Source organism: Plectropomus leopardus, chromosome 23 (genome assembly GCF_008729295.1).
Source record: "Plectropomus leopardus isolate mb chromosome 23, YSFRI_Pleo_2.0, whole genome shotgun sequence".
In the NCBI taxonomy this organism is placed as follows: domain Eukaryota; kingdom Metazoa; phylum Chordata; class Actinopteri; order Perciformes; family Serranidae; genus Plectropomus; species Plectropomus leopardus.
In genome coordinates, this window is record NC_056485.1 from 8,809,093 (window position 1) to 8,830,546 (window position 21,454).

Sequence of the window (21,454 nt, forward strand, 5' to 3'; positions counted from 1 at the left end):
AGAGCTGGTCCTGCTGACCCTGCTGTGTGGGAATCAATTCAAAATGGAGATTGGGCTGCATAACAGTGAAAGTCATTTGAATTCATGCTATAAAATTAGCTTCACAAAAACACTATTAAAATCTTGGTTATGAGTGCATCTGTGCAGCTCTGTGTTTTGTTATGAAGATAAGAAGAGTGTGATTTTAACACCGGTGGGTTACTTCTCACTCCACTGTCAACAAACTCATGAAACCTCTCGGCAATAAACACCAGCTCATGAACCGGGAGCAGAAACATGGTCGCTTCACTTGTCTTGTGTTGACTGTTTGCTCCCTCTAGTGGTAAAACTGACAGTGTTGGTGGAGATCTACTGTTACTCTGGGTACAACACACCTCTGTTATAAGCAATGCACTGAAAAAATGGCTGATTTTTCTCAGTCTAATCTGGCAGAAACACTGGATTTAATGGGTCCCCATAATACTAAAAATAAATACAGGGGCTAGAAATAGCTTCTGGTGATTTTGAAGACCAATGTCAGTTTTTAAAAAGGTTTACTATAAATACCTCATAGAGCAAAGCTTTCAATACTGAAAGAGGTATTTCAAGTATTTGTAATATTTCAATCAGACAAACATTTAAGGGACTGTTTGTTATTTATGAGATGTATGTCAAATATTTTTTAAGGAGGAGAGACTTGTGTTTTTTAATTTGGCTTTGTGAAGGGGCATATGACTTTAAATGGCTGTTGTATTTAATTCTGCTGATTTTTTAAGAAACATGCCCTCTGAAACCCTTTTTTCTTTACGAATCGTCAAAATTATCAAATATGAGCTTAAAAAATTCATCAAAATCACTTCATTTTAAAAACAAAGTAATACCCCAGCCACCCCCTCCTCTGATAAATAAAGAACAGTCCCTAACCAAAAATAAGTTTAAAATAAGATTTGATTTGATTAACTGAAGTTGTGTGATCAAATCATTTTCTAGTGATTTATTGAAAAAAATGACGTTAAAAACAACACATTTCAGCCATGAAACAGTTCCAGTGTCTTTAAAAGCAATCCCCTGCACCTGCTTTACTTATTCCCTGTGCTTAAATGTTATATTACTAACAAAAACACAATTTTAAAACCACCATTACAGCAAATCCTCATTTAACTACATACATGCACTGGTGAATGTATAGTAACTGTCTTGCAGGGCAAGGTTGTTAACGTAAAAATGTTTTTCAGTGGAGACTCCTGGTGAAATATTGAACAACCTGTCAAAAACAATACTTAACTGAGATAGATAACAAGTACAAATGAAGTACACCTCAAAAGAGCCTGTTTTCATACCATCTTTTGGTGAAGATGAATGATGCGCAAAAAATGAAAACAAGACAAAAACAAAAATGACCAAAATATCATAATCCACAAAATAGTTCAAGGCACATAAATGCTGAGTAACAACTCACCCAAAGGATTATTATAAAACTATGAAGTGATTCATCACATCAAATGTGGATCTGAGGTCAGTGCACTATGCAGAAAATGTGTTTTGTGGCCCAACATGTAGACAAAAATGAGCTAAGCAGCTATAAGTAAGCCTGCTATAGTTGAAAATAACTTTACTCACTCTGAGATTTATGATCACAGTCGCAAACCCTGCTTTGTCAAACTGCTTTCAGCTTTACAGAATCATACATACTCTTCTGCTTCACAAAATGTTTCACAAAAAATATTTTAAAAAATCAAACATCTAAACAGTTTCTCCAGACCATCAGTGTGTGGGAGACAGGTGTGACTCATCCATTGGCCGATCTTAATGTCCTTCTTTTTATCTGGCAGCAGCTGAAACATACATAATAACAGAGGAAAGTGATGAAACCACAACCACATCTATGTGATAAAAAAATGACACTTCCATCCAGCCAGAAAAACGATCCAGATAAAGCTCTGAATTGTTTTTTGAGAAGCTCCTTTGTGCTTTTTTGTCAAGGCAACACTAGACGGCAGTGCTGCATTGACTACATGCAGCACAGGAAATCATTTTTAATAATATTTTGGAAGCATGATTAGGAGGTGATACCTATTGTTTCCTCCTTCTGCAGCTTACAATAGTACAGTAATTAAAGCACAACGCACACATGAGCAACATCCAGTGTCCACCAGCCGATCTGGCTAAAAGCGACAGTGACATCACCAGCATCTTTCGGAAAAGTTCAGAGTTTTCCATGTGCAGCCTTTTCTTTTTAGACAGCCGTAAATGCCCGTTCTTTACAGGGAACAATTAAAATACATAAAGAAATACATTTTTCAAAAAGACGCTGACGCTGAGAATAAAAATGCTATGTGGACACAGGCCCTAAGAAGAGAAACGTAGCTTTGATTTTGGGGTGAACTGTCCCTTTAAGTAGAGCTATAATCCACCACTATTCTCATTCTCATTCTCTAATCCAAAAGCTTTCTGAGTTGTACACTTTGCTAACACCAAATCATTACATTATTTTAAATTTGGGGCTGTCTGGAGGGGTCTTTTTTTTGTTGGTACTTGCTGATGTTGACTTTTTAAGTTCATTAAGTCAGTATAAAGGATCATTTTTTGTTAATGAGCTTTGAGTGTGGGATTATGTGTTCTTGTCCAGGTGAAATGTGTTATATATGACTTGCAAGTTTTGCAGTCAGATAAAAATTTATAAATCTACTATCCAAAGAAATCCAGTAGTCGGTAACAACATAAACACGTTCTTCCTCAGCAGAATTCCTAAAGCATGACTCCACTTCCCTCTGACGCTCGCAGCCAAGTCATATCAGCCTGATTGTGTTAGGGAAGGAAGGTAGGACATTTAGTGCCCAGATTTTTTTTTTTTAAATGGGTGGGGTGAAGTCTGTGTACAAACCACGCAAAAGACATGCGCACCCCAGTGGATGTGCACATGCATTTGCCCCCCCCCCCAACAAACATGCACAGTGTCTGAGCCACGCTGACATTTACTGACTGCACAATAGCTTCTGTCCAAAATAATCGTGTTTATGTTAGGAAGTCCCTATCTTTCAAGCCCTGCTGCTTGTTTGAGGGTGGAGGTGGCGAAATCACAGGAAACACCTTCTGTTGCCCAGCAAAGGCCCAAAAGCCTGTACAGTACAATGAGATATTAAAAGCCTGCAACTTCCCTGGAATCATAGCGAGTCTGTGTCTGGGAGGAACAGCTTTACCAAGTGATGGAAGAATGCACAAACAGAATGAAGCTGGAAGGGCAGCTCACCGTTTTCTTCTCCGCCTGATGACTTCACTCCGAGGAGCATGACACCGTCTTTGGTGCTTTCAGGTCTGCTCTGGAAAGATGCGCTGTGGAGAGTTAGAGAGACAAAGGGATGAATGCTTTAGCTGTTTGCACACCTTTTTAAATACATCTCACAACCGCAAAGGTCAAACTTACTTCTCAGTTCCGGTGTCAATGGCTTCTGTTGAAGAGGAGACAAAAGTTAGCATCAGCAAACACAAACTGTACTGATCTCATTCAATGTCAAAAATATGCATCTTCTAGGGATGTCCCGATAAGATCAGAATAATCGATATCGGGCCCCATCAACACATTTTTTTAACTGAACAGGATTGGTTATTCTGAGCATGTGCCCCGCCCCATCCTTTGTTTACATCCGCCATCAGACAGGTGTTGTAAACAGAGATCACTATGTGTAGCAAATATTCCTGGTTTATTGTAATGCCGCTACTCCAATAAGTAGAAACTGATTTTCTCATGTTCAATTTAAGCTGCTACACCACTTGAAGTGCAACTGAAATTTTTGTTGTTCAATTTTTGAACTAGCCTCACTATAATGCCTAATAGTAAGCAGAACTGCGGCCAGTTTTTATTTGTTGTGACTGGGAAGTTCAGCTATAAAACTACTGTTTTAAACTACTTTAAACTACTGTCCACTTTGTTATTTTGTTGAAAAATGCTGCACTAAATGGAGTTGTGGTCAGAGCTATCAAAATATAGTTTTAGATTATTTACTTTGTCATTTTGTAAAAGTAAAATAAAAAAACATTAGGAACTGTTTTGATGTAGACATTTTTTTCTTGCATTGCACTGCAGAGCAGTTGTATACACTGGATTAATTTTAATCACTTTAAAGTACTTGAAGTGTGCATTGTGCAGCTGTATTATTCAGGTCAGCAGATACTCAGTTTCAAATGACTCAGATCAGGATGTGGGCAAAAACACTTGAATCCCTGTTTTCTTAAGTCAAAATCAAACAATATGCCAGCTCACAGTTGACAGTATACAGATGCACTGTGTGATAGGTACCTGTGTGATCGTGGATCTTCTTGCATTTGAATTTGAGGACAATGGCCACAGCAGCTCCGACCAGGGAGATCGGCAACAGAATCCACCACAGCCTTTTGTCTGAGGGTCACATTTTAAGAAACAGTCGTCAACATCAACGCAGTCTGACTCGCATCTGAAAGATTAATGTTAAACCAAATAGCAGACCAGTGCTGTTGTGTTATTATCAGTATGATTATAAATATTATTTATATTTCTATAATTAATTAATTATCTTTTATATTTATAATGAAAAATGACAGGAGCTAATGAGAAATACACAAAAATAAAAAAATGTGGCTAACAATCAATAAAAATAGAAAACATACTATGAAACAATCCATCTGGTGCAAATTTGAAAATTTTGACTTCTTTTCCTTTTCCTCCCTGGATGGCTTTTGCCTCTTCATTTTCTCTCACTACACTCCCTTGTGTTTGCTTTTTTATAATACAATCTTTTTGTGTTGGTGGGTGGACCCTAAATGACCATTTCAATTTCAAGCCAAATAATGTCATGTTTCATTTCTGAATTGCCAAAATGCTGCCATCCCTACAGGTTTAATATCTAAAATATTGTCAAATAAGTGCTTTGTTTGCCTACTCTGTCTCTCAATCACCAATCACCAGTTAGTATAATGTTATAGTTTGTGGGTTATGGCTGACATGTTAAGTGACTTCCTTTTCCCTTGCTGTGGAGAGGGACATCTGGTTTACTTTGCTCAGCCTGCTGCCCCAGAGACCCGGCCCAAGATAAGCAGATGAAAATTGATTGATGGATGGAGGGAAGTTCAGTGACTTAAGTAAATTAGCTTTTTTGGGAGGTACCTCCTCATCAGTGCCGGTCTGACAACCTTTCAAAACAATTCATTTTTTAATTCGCATCCTGCCCCTTGTTACTGAATAGTATTAAAATAGTTTATGGTTTATGGTTTGAGTTCACTCATTCATGTCTTCATATGCAGCATAAGCAGACACAACAAGGTAGTACAGTTTTACTTACCAGAACCTTTTTCTTTATCCTTTTCTTCCTGATTTTCTGGCATCTCTTGAGGTGCAATGGTTCCATGCGATGCTGTCATAACAAAATGATCATCGTCTTAACTGATTAAAGCCAAAAACAACATGACAAAGATTGTAAATCTGGTGGTTTTCCAACTACTATCCACATATATAGATATCATCAGAGTGTGAATTGTATCAACTAAAGAGATGTTGCTTTGTGATTTTATGTCATTTGGCATTACATTTTCATGATGAATGTCAATACATAAATATAAAGAAGTACAAAGAGGAAGAAGTGTACAAATGATATACTGTACCTGAGGCAGTGGTAGCTGTACCTGAAGGGAATAAAGATAATATATTTAGCTGTAGTAAAACACCGTAATTCTAAAATACAGTAAATAAGCAAACAAGCAAACAGTATTTTGTTGGTGGTGATGCTGCCAGTTAATTACTGTAAAATTACTGTGAAAAGATTAACAGTGATTTATGTCAAACTTGGACTACTTGTCTAAATAAAATTTCTTTAACTTTTTTAATAACCTGAAAGGTCTTCAGAAAATCATGATAATAGGCAACTGATGTTACTGCATTACTTACCTTTGCCTGTGTCTGTTTTTTGAATGGTGTCATCGGGTCCTGCCAAAATTCAAAATACATTAATATGGCTCAAAATATAGTTGTCATTTAAAAAAAAAAGGTTCCATCCAGCATGGTTATGCTTCGCTCTCATGCCAGAAAAATACATCATTTATGTTTTACAAATCTTAATAATCTCTTTGATTTACAAAGTACAAAAGCTTCCTTTATTCCCATAATACTTATACCAAATTTCTTTTTACCTGGTGTCAATATTGTCTCAGAGGAGTTTGGGTCAGGGTCGACATGTGTTTGAGTAGATTTTGGTTGAACAGTGTCATTCGCTGTTGCTATGACAAAAGAAAAAAATGTCATGTGAGTATCACAATTTTCAAGCAGTAATTTGTTATTATTTGCTATTATTATAGCTTACACCCTGTAAACAGGGTGTAAGCTATAATTCTTAAGTAACCAATGTTGGATGAACTAATTTCCCAAGCATGGACCCAATGGTGCACATTTTGACATGCCTCATCAGGCCAGTGTTGTAAAAGCATAGTTGTTTGGACATAAAAATATTCAATTAAACTGCTCATTTACATCATAATTGGCAATCCTAAAAACAGTGTTAAAACTGTGATATATTGCTGGAGATCATTGCTGAGTCAATAAAATTTGTAAAATGATTTCAAAGAAAGTCTAACACTCATTGTCCTTCTGAACAAGAGGTGGAGTGATCGTAATCTTGGGGTCTTCAGTTGCTGGTGGAGATGAAATGGTCTTAGGTGCTGGTGTTGAAACCGCTGGTGTTTCTTCTAGGGAGAAAAAATATCAGGAATCAGGAATATGGTCAAATATGTCAAGAGACTATGAGTAAGGAGCTCTAATTTATCTGTCAACCCAAAGGTGCACTCACTGTTGTCGGGGGTTTTGCTGGTGGCACCAGGAGAGGCAGTGGAAGCTACATGACGTTGCGTTGCTGGTTGTGGTGGCGCTGGTGTTGATGCTGCAATTGGGGGTGCTGTTGGTTCTGCTTTTGAGGTTGCTGGTGCTTCTGATATACAAGAAAATGAGGCACTGACGTATAAATGTTTGCATGAGTTCTGTCAAAAATATGAAAACCAGAACTCAACTCTGGTCATGTTTCAATGGAATCCAACGTTACTATTCCGGTGAAAATCACTGGAATAGTAACAGAGGTGTGTATATGTAACAAAGAAAGAAGAGATGCAGGAATGTAAAATCTCAACTCAACACTTTGACCCTTAAAGTGCAGCTTTCTGCTGTATCAAAATGACTTACTTTCTGGCAGAGAGTTACATAAGAAGAATGAATGAATGAATGAATGAATGATAGCCTTACCAACAGTGCAATATGCATTTAAATGTAAGGACCTTAAGTAATAAGTCTTATTTTTTCCTAAACCTAAACAAAACAACTTTCACATTGAGTTCTTTTGTGGGAATTAAACAAGAGGTGCTGGTTGGTGAGTTTTTTTTCTTTGGCAGTATGAGTCAAGCCAGTGTTTTCCCCGTTTCTAACCTTTCTGCTATGCTAAGATAACCAGCTACTGACTGTAGCCTTATATTATATTTAACTTGTACACATCAGAATGCTTTTTATCTTCTCATCATACTCTTCATCAGAGGTACAAAAAAGAAAAACATTTCCCAAAATGTAGAACTATTGCTGTATACTTACCCGGCAATTTTTTGTCTGGTGATGCTGATGTCGGTTGTTTTTTTATTTCAGCTGTCGGGGTTGACTCATCTGATGCATCTGTAAAGCAGACACATATATTTGAGAGATGTTTTTGGTGACAGGTAAAATAAGTAACCAGAAGCTTTGTGGTCACAGTCACTGCGATCACTAAACTGCTACCGACGTCAGAGCACAATATTGAAAACTAAAGTGCTATTTGGATCAGTTTGTCGACGTAAAACATTTCCTGCAGACAGTCTATTTTAGATTCACAGTTGCATATTTGCATCATTCCTGTTTGGCACGACTTTAAAGCTCAGCGACTGAGACAAGGGGCGTGCCCTCGCTCCAAATGTCAGACTAGGGATGAGAAGTCAAGATAGTGGTGGAGGTCATGGCGTGTTGAGGTGGATATCCTCTGCTTGAAGAGCTGCGGCAGTGTGAAGCTGCATCCTGTCCCAGACACACTATTGTTGTCCCCTGACCTAAGCAGCCAAGCATCCTGTCTTCACTGCTGTCAGTTATGATCCCATTCAACATATTTCTTCCCGGAGCAGCCGCTGAAAATCCGACCACATGCAGCTTTATCTGGCTTTTATTTTGGCGTCTTTTTGAATCTAAATTTACGTAATTCGGGACGAATCTGAGTAAATTACAAGTTCTTTAAGTTATTTAATCTAAGGCCAAGTCAGGTTGCAAGTCATTAGACCAATTTTCGGGTCTAAGGCCCTATGTCATTACAGACATATAAAAACTTAGTCCTAAGTATGTCAGATCAAGTCACAAGTCCAAGTCAAGTCTCAAATCCTACATTCAAGACACGCCTTCTTTAAGTAATTGCGTACAAGTTACAAATCATGTCAAAAGTCCTATAATTCATTGAAAACAAGTCAAAGTCAAGTCTCACATTCTATAAATCATCCGAGACGACTCTTTTAGCCAAGCTTAAAGATTTCGGAGCAAGTCACAAATCTTATAACTCGCTGGAAGTAAGTCCAAATCAAGTGTCTAGTCCTTTGGACTATTCGAGACAAGTCTTTAAGCCAAGCTTCAAGTATCTTAGAAAAAGTCACCAGTCAAGCCACTGGTCCCATTTTTATTGGAGATGAGTCCAAGTTAAGTCTCAAGTCCTACAAATCATTCGAGACAAGTCTTTTAAGACAAATTTTAGGTATTTCAGAGCAAGCGAGTCAAGTCACAATTCCTAATTAATTGGAAAACTCATCTGAGTTGAGTCTCAAGTTCTATTTTAGTGGAAACAAGTCCAAGTCAAGTCTTTGGTATGTAGGAGCATGTCTCAAGTCAAGTCCCAAGTCCTATAAATCATTCAAGCCAAGTCTCCAAGTATTTAGGAGCAAATGATAAGTCAAGACTCAAGTCTTATAAATGATTTGATAGTGAAGTCTTGATGCAAATCTCAAGTTAGAAAAGTCTTTCAAAACAAGTTCAGGTCAACTGAAGTCTCAAGTATGTTAGCACAAGTGTAAATCAAAGTCTCAGATCCTTTGAGTAAAGCCTTAAGTCATGTCTTAAGTCCTTTAGGGCAAGTCCAGTTTCAAGTCATTGTTGGGAGGTCAGTCTTAAGAGAAATGTTTTTTTAAATTTCTCCTTTTTGCTTTTCTCTATGTGTTTTGGAGGGAAAGAAAAGCTCGTAAAGATGAGTAAAAATGCCTCTGCAGGGTGAGGAGTAGCCAGGGCGAGGGTGTTTCCTCCAGATGTTTACTGCTAAACGCTGGAAGTAGATTTGTTGCCAGCTGGGACGTTTAGGTCTCAGGACAATGATCAGTTGTCCATGTGAGAGAGAGGGCAGTTTGGTTCCCACTGGCTATCTGCTGTTAGATCACCTATCTGCCCAGCGCAGGACAGATAAAAGTTCTTTTGGCTCCGCAAAAGGAAAACAAACACATCAAGAACCACCCTCTTTTTCCTTTCCTTCAACCAAGACACACTCGTGCGTAACTTTGCCACTTTTCTTTTCCACGTTTGATATCTCATGCTCATAATAAAAACATTTGGCACCTTCATATGGCACAGTAATAGTTCTTCTTACTTGTTAGTGTAGAGGACAAGGACAGACAGACAGACAGACAGACAGACAGACACACACACACACACACACACACACACACACACACACACAGAGCTTATCTCAGCCTGAATTAACGGAAATGCACTCTTTGATGGGATGTCTCTGAGGTACAGTTCAAAGTGTGTCTTTTGAACAACAGTGGGATCTTTATCTTTGCACATACCAAATCAAAACTAGATTGCGTCAGACTTCGTAAAAGAAAACGTATGAAAGGATCAATGAGAACAATCAGAATAAGTGTTTTGATTTTTGCACAATTTTTGCTGTAAATCAAGTTTATAGGAGACCCTGATTATGTATGACATCACGCATCAGTAAAGAAGGGAAGTTTTAACCCTCTCTGCACTTACAATGCACCAAAACAAGGTTGAAATTTGTTACTTAAAGAGAGCTGAGGACATCTGAGGATTCCACGAAATTTAAGCCAAAAGTAGACTGAATGGTTCCCTCACCTGATATGCAGACATGGACAGATGCTAGCACGAGGAGGACAAGAACCCTGATGGTCTTCATGGTGATTCTGCGGCCGTAAACTCCTCCGACTTCTTCCTCGGACTCCAACTGAGTGGCCAGTGGAATAGGTGCTCGGGGCGCTCTGCTGCTGATGCTTATTTTGGCACTTCCTTTAGATAGGGGAGGAAATTCACTGGCTTCCCTCCCTGACGTTAAAGTGGGTGGTTGCGGAGACCAGTGCAAGGCAGGCCAGTGGGTGCACCTACATCCATTGAACTGGAATCTCAGTTTGGAGTAATGTGTTTGACTGCATTGCTCAACTCCAGTCTCTTATTTTTTTCCTGCTATGGCACCACTTGAGCAACTGGGAGGAGACTGGGACCTACTGGTACAAAAACAATTTCATTTACGATCACTCAGGTGAAGAGTGTTAGCAAGCTTTAAATAAACGATATGGTATCCAAGACCTGTGTGTAAGTAATCACATGGTAAGAATAAACAGAGGTAAAGTGCTGTGGAATAAGAGATTCAGAAGCAGAGATCACTCGCATCACATGCACACACACACTGCCATACATCTTCGATTTAAAATAACTGCATGCATCAACAAACAAACACAAAACACAATAACAAAATGGCTGCATGTTTTCTTAAATAATGATTGGAACAGATGGAAAGAGCCGAGCTTTGACAGCCCAGGGGAGCTGCTCAAATACCAGCCATGACGTTTTTGCTATTCTTCATTGTTTATGCTACAGTGCCTCCAGAAAGCATGGAGATGACCTTAGATGGGTCACTGTGCAGACTTGAACTTTCTGTTCATCAGTTATGCTGATAGGGTAACCAAAATATTGTGTAATTTCATGACATGCACAATTATCATGACTATAGATCTAATTTATGGACACAACACCAGGAAGAGGATTTTTTTTTACCACTAAACATAAGACATATGCTACCAATCTTCAGTTTTCAGCAATCAGACACCTTTCACATGCATTTAAACCTCCGAAACCTTCCCGAGAAATTTGGTTTGATATCTTTCAAAAATATGGGAATAATTGCTAGGCCATGGACACGTCATGGCATTATTAATTTAGGTGGTGTTCCCCTTAATTTTTTTATCTGACAATGTTTTTGTCTAAGACGGTCTTCAGATTATCCCTCTGAGGCCACAAAATCTAGCTCCTGTTTTTTGGCCCTCCGGTAAAAAAACAGGATGCCAGAGTTTACTTCCTTTCATTTGAGCATTGTGTTTGATTTCAGCTGAAGGGACTAAAGAGAGACACTTAGGGAACCAAGGAGAAGAAAATGTTGGCTGCTTAATCAAATTACAGCCATATATACTTCAGAGTGATTTATTTATTTTGACAACTAGGTCACATGTTTTTTTCTCTGGTAGCCTGATTGATTATCCACTCATATTTAAAGATTGGGAGTTTGATTTTGTACATTTCTAGGGGGCAGAACTGCCTAGACATATATTTGTCTGTGTTATAAATAAAATCTAATGTAAAAAATGCAGAATTTGATCTTAGCAGAGAAAGCCTGCAAATCTTTGTCTCCTGTGTACTCAAGTATGCTTGCACAATCTTTGGCTTAGTCTCTGTAGTTTAATCAAAGAAGTCACTAAGGTTGATGAAGAGGAAACACCTTTGTTGCCAAACTGCCAAGGAGCAATTTCCCCATCTACTTACTGACCGGTCAATGCCAAATTCTTGAAAGGGACCGGACACAGCGGAGAAAAACACCAAGACTCGATTACAGAGACTGAAGTCATTGCAGTGTAAGGATGATAGCTCTATATGGAATATAGTATGTGGAGAGATCTTAAAGTTCCCGTTTCAAACATCTAACCCCTTGTTGACCTCTGAGGTGTTGGTTAAATATTGTGACTCTATTGTCAGTGCCTGATTTCCTTGCAAATTTGAATTAAGGCTGATGTTGAATGCATTTCCTGTAATCTTGCTGGAAAATACAAACCATCACGTAGCCAAATAATACAGCTTTACACACCCACGATGCAAAACAAAAAAAAAGCCCCAAAGGACTATGTGTATTGTGTACTTGATTTTATTTTACATGGTTGCATATTCATTTAGCAGAGGACTGTAGGACAGCCTGAGTCACACACACTCACACACACATACAGGAGAAGCATTTCAAGTTGAAATTCATGCACATTTTTATTGAACAGTTATATAAAATACTTTTCATAGTTGCAAGTGCATGCCTCATCTGCCAACGGTTTTGAAGTTAAATTACAAAAGCAAGGCTTCATGTCGTGTAGTGAATTACTTGGGCACTTAAGCAGTTCTTAAAAAAGATCGAAGTATTTTTTTTTCTTGTTTCATCTTAAAGTATTGAGCAGTATCAAACCTGTAACTGATATACAAAGCAGAGTTCCAAATAATAATAGTTATAATAATCAAATTACACTTTTCTGTGGCACATTTACAAAACAGAACAAAACCGATTTTACCTGTTATATGACACAAACAGCTAATCATGCATTTTTGAGTTACACGTGTAACCACACACCTCACAAGAATTGTCAAACATGCGTAATAATTGGACTGTGTGCACTTACAAGCGCAGGTTAAAAATATGATTTCTCATCCATCTTAGATAATTAAATGCTTCAATTACAAAAAGAAGTTGAAGGCATAGAGCATCATGGTGTTAATTGAAAGTATGCAGGTATACATTTCCAGTATATGTTCACTAAAGCGCAATATATTTCAAAACAGGCCTCCACAGCCAAGGTATTCAGATTTTCTATTTCCTTTGTTTGATTTTTATAAAACATGCATAGGCAGACACTTTATTGTATTCTTTTTTTTTTTTACACAATATAGGTTTCTCTATTTTTACTTTGTTCGCAATACTTAAAAAGAGAAAAATTAACACTCAATTCCAGCAAGCCACGATAAATCTACCCCCCCCACCCCTTCCAAAAAGAGACAAAAAATAAACATATTTGCAAATGATAGATAGGTAAATGTAAATTCCAGTTATGAAACTCAAGAAAATAGGTATTCATTACCGAGTTATTTAGCCATTATACAGAAAAATCAGGTCAAAGCACACACCAAAAGAACCTGAGGTAAGCATAATATGTACAAAACCATAAAACGTTCCATTATTTGGCATTTCGACAACATTGCAACATTCTTTTTAAGACTGCCTAATTAATTTCAGAGCTATTTTATAAGAGTAGCAAAACAAAAAGTTATCAATAAATAGTCCTTATTTAGTTTGTACACCCTTATATGTTAAAAACATTATCTCATGTTCTGTCCTTTTTAGTGCTGTATTTTTGTAAACGTACAATAGTTAGTAAGAAGTTACACGACTTTCCGTTTCGGTGTAAATGAGCAAGGGTCTTTCAAGAAATAAAAGAAAAATGAATCACCTTTAAGATCTTGCTATCGCTCTGTCTCTCTCTCTCTCTCTGACATACTGCGGTGTGGTGGAGAATCAAGCGCAATAAAGGCCTGACTGCTCAGAAATGTGACCCGGCAATAACTTAGCAGATTTGACTATGAACTAATATTTCGAAGGCATATCCAAAGACTAGAAAGTGAGATGTCCCCCCAGTGTGAGCCATAGATGCCTCCCCCCCTCCACTCTCTAACTCTCCCCCTCCTTTCTACTCTTTCACCCTTTGCCCCTTTTCTGTGGTAGCAGGCCGTGATGAGGCTGGGGGCGACGCAGCCCCGTTGGCCAAGGTGACTCCGGCTGCTGGCCTTCACTGGATGTTGCTGCCACTGCTGGTGCTTCCCTTGGCGTCTGTGCCGTTGGTCTCCGAGGACAGGGCCTTGTTGAGGGAGTTGAGGCTGGCGTCCGAGGGCAAGGCGTCTCGCCGTGGAGGCATCCTCTCGTTGATGCGATCCAGCCCCTTTGCCTCTTCGAAGCTGGTGATCTTGTGTTGAGGTGAGAAGCCTTTGATGGCTGTTGAGATGCAAGAAAAAAAGGAAAATAGGGGAGAAATCAGGAGCGGTTTAAGAGGGGAGAGATTAAATGATTACAAGAATGGGGGGTCACACTTGCTCACATTCACCCACACATCACCAGATTTGGCTTAGCTTTGGTTTGGGTCATGGAATTGTTATGACCAAAATTTGTTTAACTGACAAAACTGCAACATTTAGACATATCTGCTGGCTAATTTAACTGCAAGTCATCCTTCAAATATGAGTAACTGAAGGGCCTGTTAACACTACTAATAACTGCCTCATGTTGATCCTAAAGGCCCTGACACACCAGACAGACATCTAAGAACTAGCTGTGACAAAGGCTGACCGATGTGTTGCAACACGTTGCCTGCGTCTTGGCCAATAACTTGTGCTTGAACACACTGCAAAGACTACAGGCAACGGCCAACTACCATGTACGTTCTGCACCTCTGTGAGAGGAAATACCCGCCCCTACCAGCAGTTAGCGTTAGTCTGTATTCATCGTTTAAAAATGGAAATGGAATATCTGTCATGACGGATTCAAGATACTAGTTAGCATTTAGCACAAAACCCAATTTCATGAGGACAAAAGATATTTACTGTGCACTCCTAACAATAACACACAATAACAAACTGTTTCTGCTTAAGAACTTAATGGCTAAATAAAAACTTCTTACCTGATATAACAAGGTTGTTTTGATCTCATCTCTATCTTCTTGACTTAAGTCGTCTGTTTGCTTTTTTCACTCCCTTTTCTCTTCTCATGCACTGAGCTGAACTGCCAGAACGATTTCTCTTAACGACGGGCTCTGCGGCCGATTCCACATGCTAAATCGGCGTAAAAATGGCTGACTAGTGCCAACGGTTTGACACACGGTGAAAACTAGGGTAACGGCCCAGCATCAATCGATAGTTGACCTATGGCTTGGTGTGTCAGGGCCCTAAAGACCTTACATTACAGGAATAGTTCATCATTTTAAAAAATATGCTTCTTAGAATGGAGTTTCAAGAGAAGATCTATTCATGATATTTAGCATTAATATTGAAAAGAGGAAAGGAGCTAGCCTGGCTCTGTCTGAAGCTAACAAAATCTGCCTATAGAAAAAAGCTCAGCAATTAAAATTTTAAATTACACTGTTTACTCCACATTAAAACTAAATTTGTGATATTAAATGTTTTACTTTTTCCTTGCAGATCATAAAAAGTATTTTTGACCACTGTAAGTTAGCAAAGCTAAGCTAACCGTCCCTGACTGTGGCCTTACATTGAACAGATGTTTATGAGAAAGGTAGCAATCTTCTTATCTAATTCTGCACAAGGAAGTGAATTAAATTGCATATTTCCCAAAATATCCATCAATTCCTCCATGTGGACATACAAGTGTGCATGATGTGACACAAATCTGCACTATTGAACCGTTGATGTGGTTGTATAAATGTGTTATGGTTTGTTTTTTTCATGAACAAACAGCATGTATTGCACATCATTTTTACATATTCATCATTTTGAATGTTTGGTGTTTGATAACAGATGAATGATTACTATAAAAAAGGATATGACTCATTTTTGTGAAATGACAACACATTAACACCATTTATCATAGTTTCAAAATGATATAACTGCACAGACAAAAGGATTACATAATCCTTCTAAATCTACAGAGGGCACCTCTGGCATCAGGGTCAACAGGTTTTCACTGTGCTGTCAATCTGAGCTTTGATCACTAAAACTGAACAATCTAATGGCCGTCTTCTACTGCTACTTTTTAAATCTTAAACAAACCGTATGCGCACTAAAATATAGCTGGAATATCTTGACTTGGGCACATCCCAGAACACCTGAGGACCCCAAACATCCAGATCACCCCGTCACGTCACAGATTTAAAAAACGACAAAAAGGGAAGAAGGAGAATGATCAAAAGACAAAAAAAAAAAAGAACGAGGGGAGGGGAAAAATAAACACTAGAGTGGAGCCCACTGAGACATTCACTTCCACAAAATAGAACCACGTTGAGACTGAGCTCACGTACAAAGACACTACAGAGGTACTTGGGGTGCTAACGACTTGTTTAGTCTGCTTGGAGCATGCAGCAATTAAGGGATTACTGGTTATTATGAGGGGTGGAGGTCACAATAGACTGGAGTTACAGAAAAACTAGATGCAATTGAACTGAATATTGGAATTAGAAGAAAGAATAGCAGCTGGTTTCTGAAATTACCACTGAGATGAATACAACTAAGCTGATAAAATGGCAATGCATTTTTCAACTTAACGCTGTTTTATTCACTTCAATGGGATTCAGAAATATTTCCTTGTTATTCCAATATTCAGCTTGATCGAGTTTCCTTTCAGCTCATTTTAACTCCAGAACTTACAAAATGTTGTGACTTCCACCTTTCATAAAGGTCATGGTAATAACTATGATTGCAAAGAAGATGACCCTTTTCTAAAATGCCATTTTAGACGACAAATTGGGGAGTGTGGAGAGGGGCAAGATGGGTAGCGTAGTTGTGTTGCTGCATAGCACAGGTCAGACACAGGTTATTAGCAGCTCACAGGAAAGAACACGACACAGCAGGGCCACAGAGGATCCACATGGAGAGAGAAGCAGAGAAGTGTCTCGACACTACAATGGACTGTCCTCTAATGGAGCTAAAGAGGAAGTACTGGACAATTCCAACGTAAATAGCAGCTGACAAACTACTATTTAGCTTGCAGTTGAGGTTGTTCTTGCGCCAAAGGCGATGTAAATACATTTTTTTTGGAGAGAATCCAATTTGGATTCCAAAGCCTCCTGTGGAGCATTTGACTCTATTAATTCAGATCTATGGAAAACTGCAGTATTATTTCATGATTACAAAAGCAACAACAATGCACAACTGCTTCAGTCGTTTCAAAGGGGAAACACCATTATAAGCTTTCATAGCAAGACTTCACTGGATTGTGTGAGCGCAGAGCAGGGGGCACACTATCATAATCACAGTAAAATTACTGTGTTGAGTAATTTTAATTAAATACTTGTTTGTTTAAGGGACTCCCTCCCTCTGACAAACTTAACACAGCTTGAGATAAAAGGACAAGTGCAACCTTCAACACGACTGAGTAGTCGGAAACTTTATTATTTCACACAAATCCACTGATTCCTTCTGTGTCTGCATTCTACAGGATGTTAGGGTTATGTACCACAAGATGTGTCATCAAAAATTATGCTTCTAGCAGTTTTTCTTAAGAACTGGGACAAAACCTTTTTTATTTATTTTTCAACTTTTACTCATAATTAGGCCAGGAAAAGATATTTTTAAAAAAATATCAAAGTCTTGACTATTAAAATGGTCAACGGTCAATGGTCAATGGGCCAACGTTCCAGTGATTTCATTTTTCAACAGGATTGACAACAATGTATATATTTATTAAATATTAGCATAGTCAGGAAGTCGGTATTTTGTTTTTTCTTTTCAAAATTGCTAAAAATTCTCTCAATGCTAACCATTTTAAACCATAAGTCTTACTTAGTTTTGATATAGACGGGCTACGGAGATGATATGTTATGGCTAAGACATGCCCGATAACAATATCATTTAATCAATTTATCAAAAAATAGAACTTACTTAGTACTTGAGGAGCATACCTTCGCATTTGGAAATTGTGACATAACTTACTCCTTTTATGCCTGATTAAATTTAAAAAAAAAAAAAAAAAATTCATAAAATATATATATTTTAAAACCAAGATGATTTTAAAAGTGCATTTTTTACAGTGGTGTTATCAGTGCGTGCTGTTAGCTATAGATTTTAAAGGCTTTTAAAACATTTTGTAATAGTGGGAAGTTGAGAACTCTTGTTGTGAACACTTCACGGTGTTTTCTGGCACAGGGCAGGTTTTGACGATACAAAAATGAAAGCAGAAAATAAACTATTTTATAATCACATTTATTTCATAACTACTTAATGTGGTTAGGTTAGGTTTTTTTTTTGGTAGGACATGATTTGTCCCAGTTCTCAAGAATGGGTGCTAGACAATATCTCCTAGTGTCTATAGTCTAGCCCTGCTGGATGCAGTATGTTGGTCCAGCTGGTGCCTCTGTATCTGGTAAAAAGCTCATTACAGCTGCCAGACGACCTGATGATGCCCATTTATTTACACCTCCCACATTATGTGAGTGTGAATGTGCTTCCTTCAGTGAAATATCTGTCCTGGACCTAGATTGTCTGATCATTTTCCATGAAAGACACATAAAAAGTGATATTTAAACTTCTGAATTACAAAGCAAAGTATAGCTATAGTGTTCTCGACATAAAGTATTTGCTTTGCACTCACTCCAAATCACAGTGGGATTTTTGAAATCTGTGCTATGAAATACATTCCCCTTTAAAACATGTGTGACCACAGGATTTCCTAATTACTTACTTCTTTTTTCTCTGTTAATACTATGCCACATTTTGTTAGCCCAAACACCCAACACACTCTATTCAAGCACCAGCGAAATGGATGAAAACCCAGCGGAGACCCCCAGTCTATTGCCATGAAGAGCAACAGAAGAGGGCAGCCAGACCCATTTACCTTCGTCAGCCTCAATAGCTTCAATAGTAGCTGAAGAGAAGAAGAGGGGGGTTGCAAAACGAATGAGAGAAGTGAGCAGAGGAGTTCATTTTGTCCTAGGAACAAGTCAATGAGCAGCAAAGACAGCCAATGCCGACAACAGAGGTTAACGTCATCTCCACATTTTATGACAAAGGACACATGGATGTTAGTGGAAAGGGTGAGAGAAGGAGGAAGAGGGATGAGCCTTAGCTTTTTGATGAGTTCCAGATCTGTAAAGGGAAGGTGACACATGTTTGTGGCAGCGAACGACCTCATGGAGAGGATTGCATCTTTGAGGTAAAGTTTGACAAAAGAATCAATGTAGTGATAGAAAAAAAAACAATACTGCAAGGACGAACACTGATACCAAATACTACACGTTAAAGCTTGAGTATATTCGTTTTTTACTGTTACGCAAATAAGAGCATACATGGAGAAGGAAATAGGACGAATGGAAAACAGGGATAAGGTGGTATGTGTGTTTGTGGATTTTAATGGCTTCATTGTTAATGTAAGATCGAAGCGCTGTGGACACATGGAGCGGTGTTACTGCTGTGTTGTGTGCGACATGAAGCGGCATCTGGAACTGCAGGATCAGCATCTTTTGATATGATATATCAAAAATGCTGGCTTACTTTTTGTGAAGTGCAAGGGGAGGAAAAAACAACCTTTGGTGTTTAAAAAACCACTTACCAATTTCTTAGTCGCCCTTAAGATTAAAATTAACATACAGTACAAGTGTGTAAAATCAGCTTTACACAAAGACAGGGATGAGGCAGGAGGTGACAGCAAAGTAACAGCTATACGGTACTAAAGACTACGGGACACACTACTATGAGGATGAGAAAAAATTTACAAAAAGGCACAAGAGCAACAAACAGAAATGGTTGATGAAGTCAACATTACAGTAGAAGCACACTGGTGTCTGCTTTAAAGAAGGGGAGCAATGTGATTCTACCAATGTTGCAACAGGAATCTCTGAACATCACTCTACCTTCACTGGGGTTCTCTTTAATGTCAGCTGCTTCCAAAAGGCTAAAACAAATACCCTTTAACTTCCACAAACATATGTGTTGATCCTCAGGACCACAATTATTATGTAGGCCATCAGCAGAAACACAGTTCAAGAGGTGCTAGTGTGTTAAGTGGTGTTAAACCTAATACAGAACTCTAAAAAATAAACAGATCATATTTTTAAGAGGGGCTGTATGACATACCTAACTAAGTGTACGCTATCTTTAAAATAATTTATCTTCTCTACCTTATGATTAGAAGCCCTTTCCAGAGTGGAACTGAAATGAAAGTGTAACTTTAAAGCCAGACCCCATTGAAAAAACAGTAATTTTAACGCTTTAATGTAAAGCAGTGAAAATACTCTAAATACAGCATATACTCAAATTAATATTTTTTTTTCGGTGGCTAAAGGTTGTTTTGTTGCTGGCCATCATTCACAGCAGTACATTACTTAGCCTCTGTGGAGGCACTCCTATTCCTACAAACTCGGGGCACGCTGACTATCACCTGCTGTAGGGTATAAACTGACTATGGATAAGTACCTCATATAAATCCACTTTTAATGTATCCCTGCAAAGACTGCAAAAGAAGCCCTGTCACGAATCAGCGGAGCTTTATAATAGAGCATCTTATTCTCCCTAATAGAGATACGCAGAATTGCCAACTTTGTCCAGATGTTATTTTGTTCCACTTTGGTCACTTCTCCTCACACCCGAGGTCACAAATCAAAACTCACAATGCAGTTTTAAACGGGCAGAATCTGCGCACTGCGTACTGAACAATATTCTGTAGCATGATTTCCAGAAAAGTTTCAAATTTTTGGTTTGCTCTTCTGCTGTTTGCATCATTCTATCTAGTCCCAATATCTTCCAAAAATAATGTTAGTGATATATGTTAAAGCTTAAACTGAGTGCTGTTGTCTTTTAAAGTTAGTCCACGGAAATTATGAAATGAAAAATGGCACATTCTCTCATTTTAAAAATAAGAAGTTATCTTCATCGAGACAAAACACACTTGCTGAATTCCATTAAATCAGTTTTGCTATCGTGTTACTTTGTTTTTAGCTTCTAATGTCAGTTTAAATGAGTAGTGACTCCAGTGTATAGTGTCACAAACTCAGATTTTGATTTCGACTTCTACCATCGTTCTCTGATTGTTATTTGTTTCAATGGTTGCTATTCAGTAAATTTTACATGAAGAGATACTTATTCTTATAAAGATAAGAAATATTGCTTTTTAATATAAAAAATATTGCTTTATATCATATTTCATTGCAAAGCAACTGTGTGAATTTTGGAAAGTGCTAGCTGATGCGTGAGAACCTGTGAGAGGAGAGGGAAGTTGTCTGGATTTCTGCTTTATTTTGTAAAGGAAAGGCAGACAGCAGGTATCCCCCTTTCATTCACAGTTGCTTGTGTCAATTCCAATTCATCCTCTGAATCGCAGAGAGTCCCGCGTCTATCCCGACGGAGCACTGCTGAGATCCACAACTAGTCCTCAAATTTGGACAATAAAGTGACCATTTCTATCAGATGTCCCAAGTAAATTTGAAGTGTTTGTAAAAAATGTTTCCAGAACGCCTTGTTGCAGCAGCTTGTCAAACTCATTTAGGGAGTATTTGGAATTCAACATAAGAGGGTGGACTGAACTCTAAACTTGTCTCACAAGAAAAAAAATAAATAAATAAAGGAAAAAAATAACACAACAGAATACTTGCACAACCGATTATACCTGCAGTTTCTAGAAAGAAAGGAGAAAGAAAAAGATACAGGTAATATTTG

General features: G+C 38.2%; 2 protein-coding genes across 4 annotated transcripts in view; both read right to left on the minus strand.

Annotated features, from left to right (window-relative positions):
- Positions 1-958: 958 nt before the first annotated feature.
- LOC121961805 (proteoglycan 4-like) lies at positions 959-10,271 on the minus strand. The gene is made up of 12 exons (XM_042511838.1): positions 10,118-10,271; positions 7,577-7,654; positions 6,792-6,929; positions 6,580-6,690; positions 6,139-6,225; positions 5,897-5,935; positions 5,614-5,634; positions 5,295-5,366; positions 4,277-4,375; positions 3,404-3,428; positions 3,230-3,312; positions 959-1,814 (listed from the first exon to the last, which is right to left on the minus strand). The coding sequence occupies exons 1-12, from the start codon at positions 10,176-10,178 to the stop codon at positions 1,801-1,803; spliced, it is 828 nt and encodes a 275-aa protein (XP_042367772.1). The 5' UTR covers positions 10,179-10,271; the 3' UTR covers positions 959-1,800.
- Positions 10,272-12,285: 2,014 nt separating this feature from the next.
- The window catches only part of LOC121961815 (serine/threonine-protein phosphatase 2B catalytic subunit alpha isoform), a 78,949-nt gene continuing 69,780 nt past the window's right edge, over positions 12,286-21,454 (minus strand). Inside the window, exons 13-15 of one of the 3 annotated variants that reach the window (XM_042511855.1) lie at positions 21,405-21,413; positions 18,639-18,668; positions 12,286-14,072 (exon numbers count right to left, since the gene is read on the minus strand). In XM_042511855.1, coding sequence (XP_042367789.1) covers positions 13,870-14,072; positions 18,639-18,668; positions 21,405-21,413 — 242 coding nt within the window. In that variant the 3' untranslated portion in view covers positions 12,286-13,869. The remainder of the gene's footprint in view (positions 14,073-18,638; positions 18,669-21,404; positions 21,414-21,454) is intronic. The other 2 variants (XM_042511856.1, XM_042511857.1) reach the window with 2 other exon arrangements.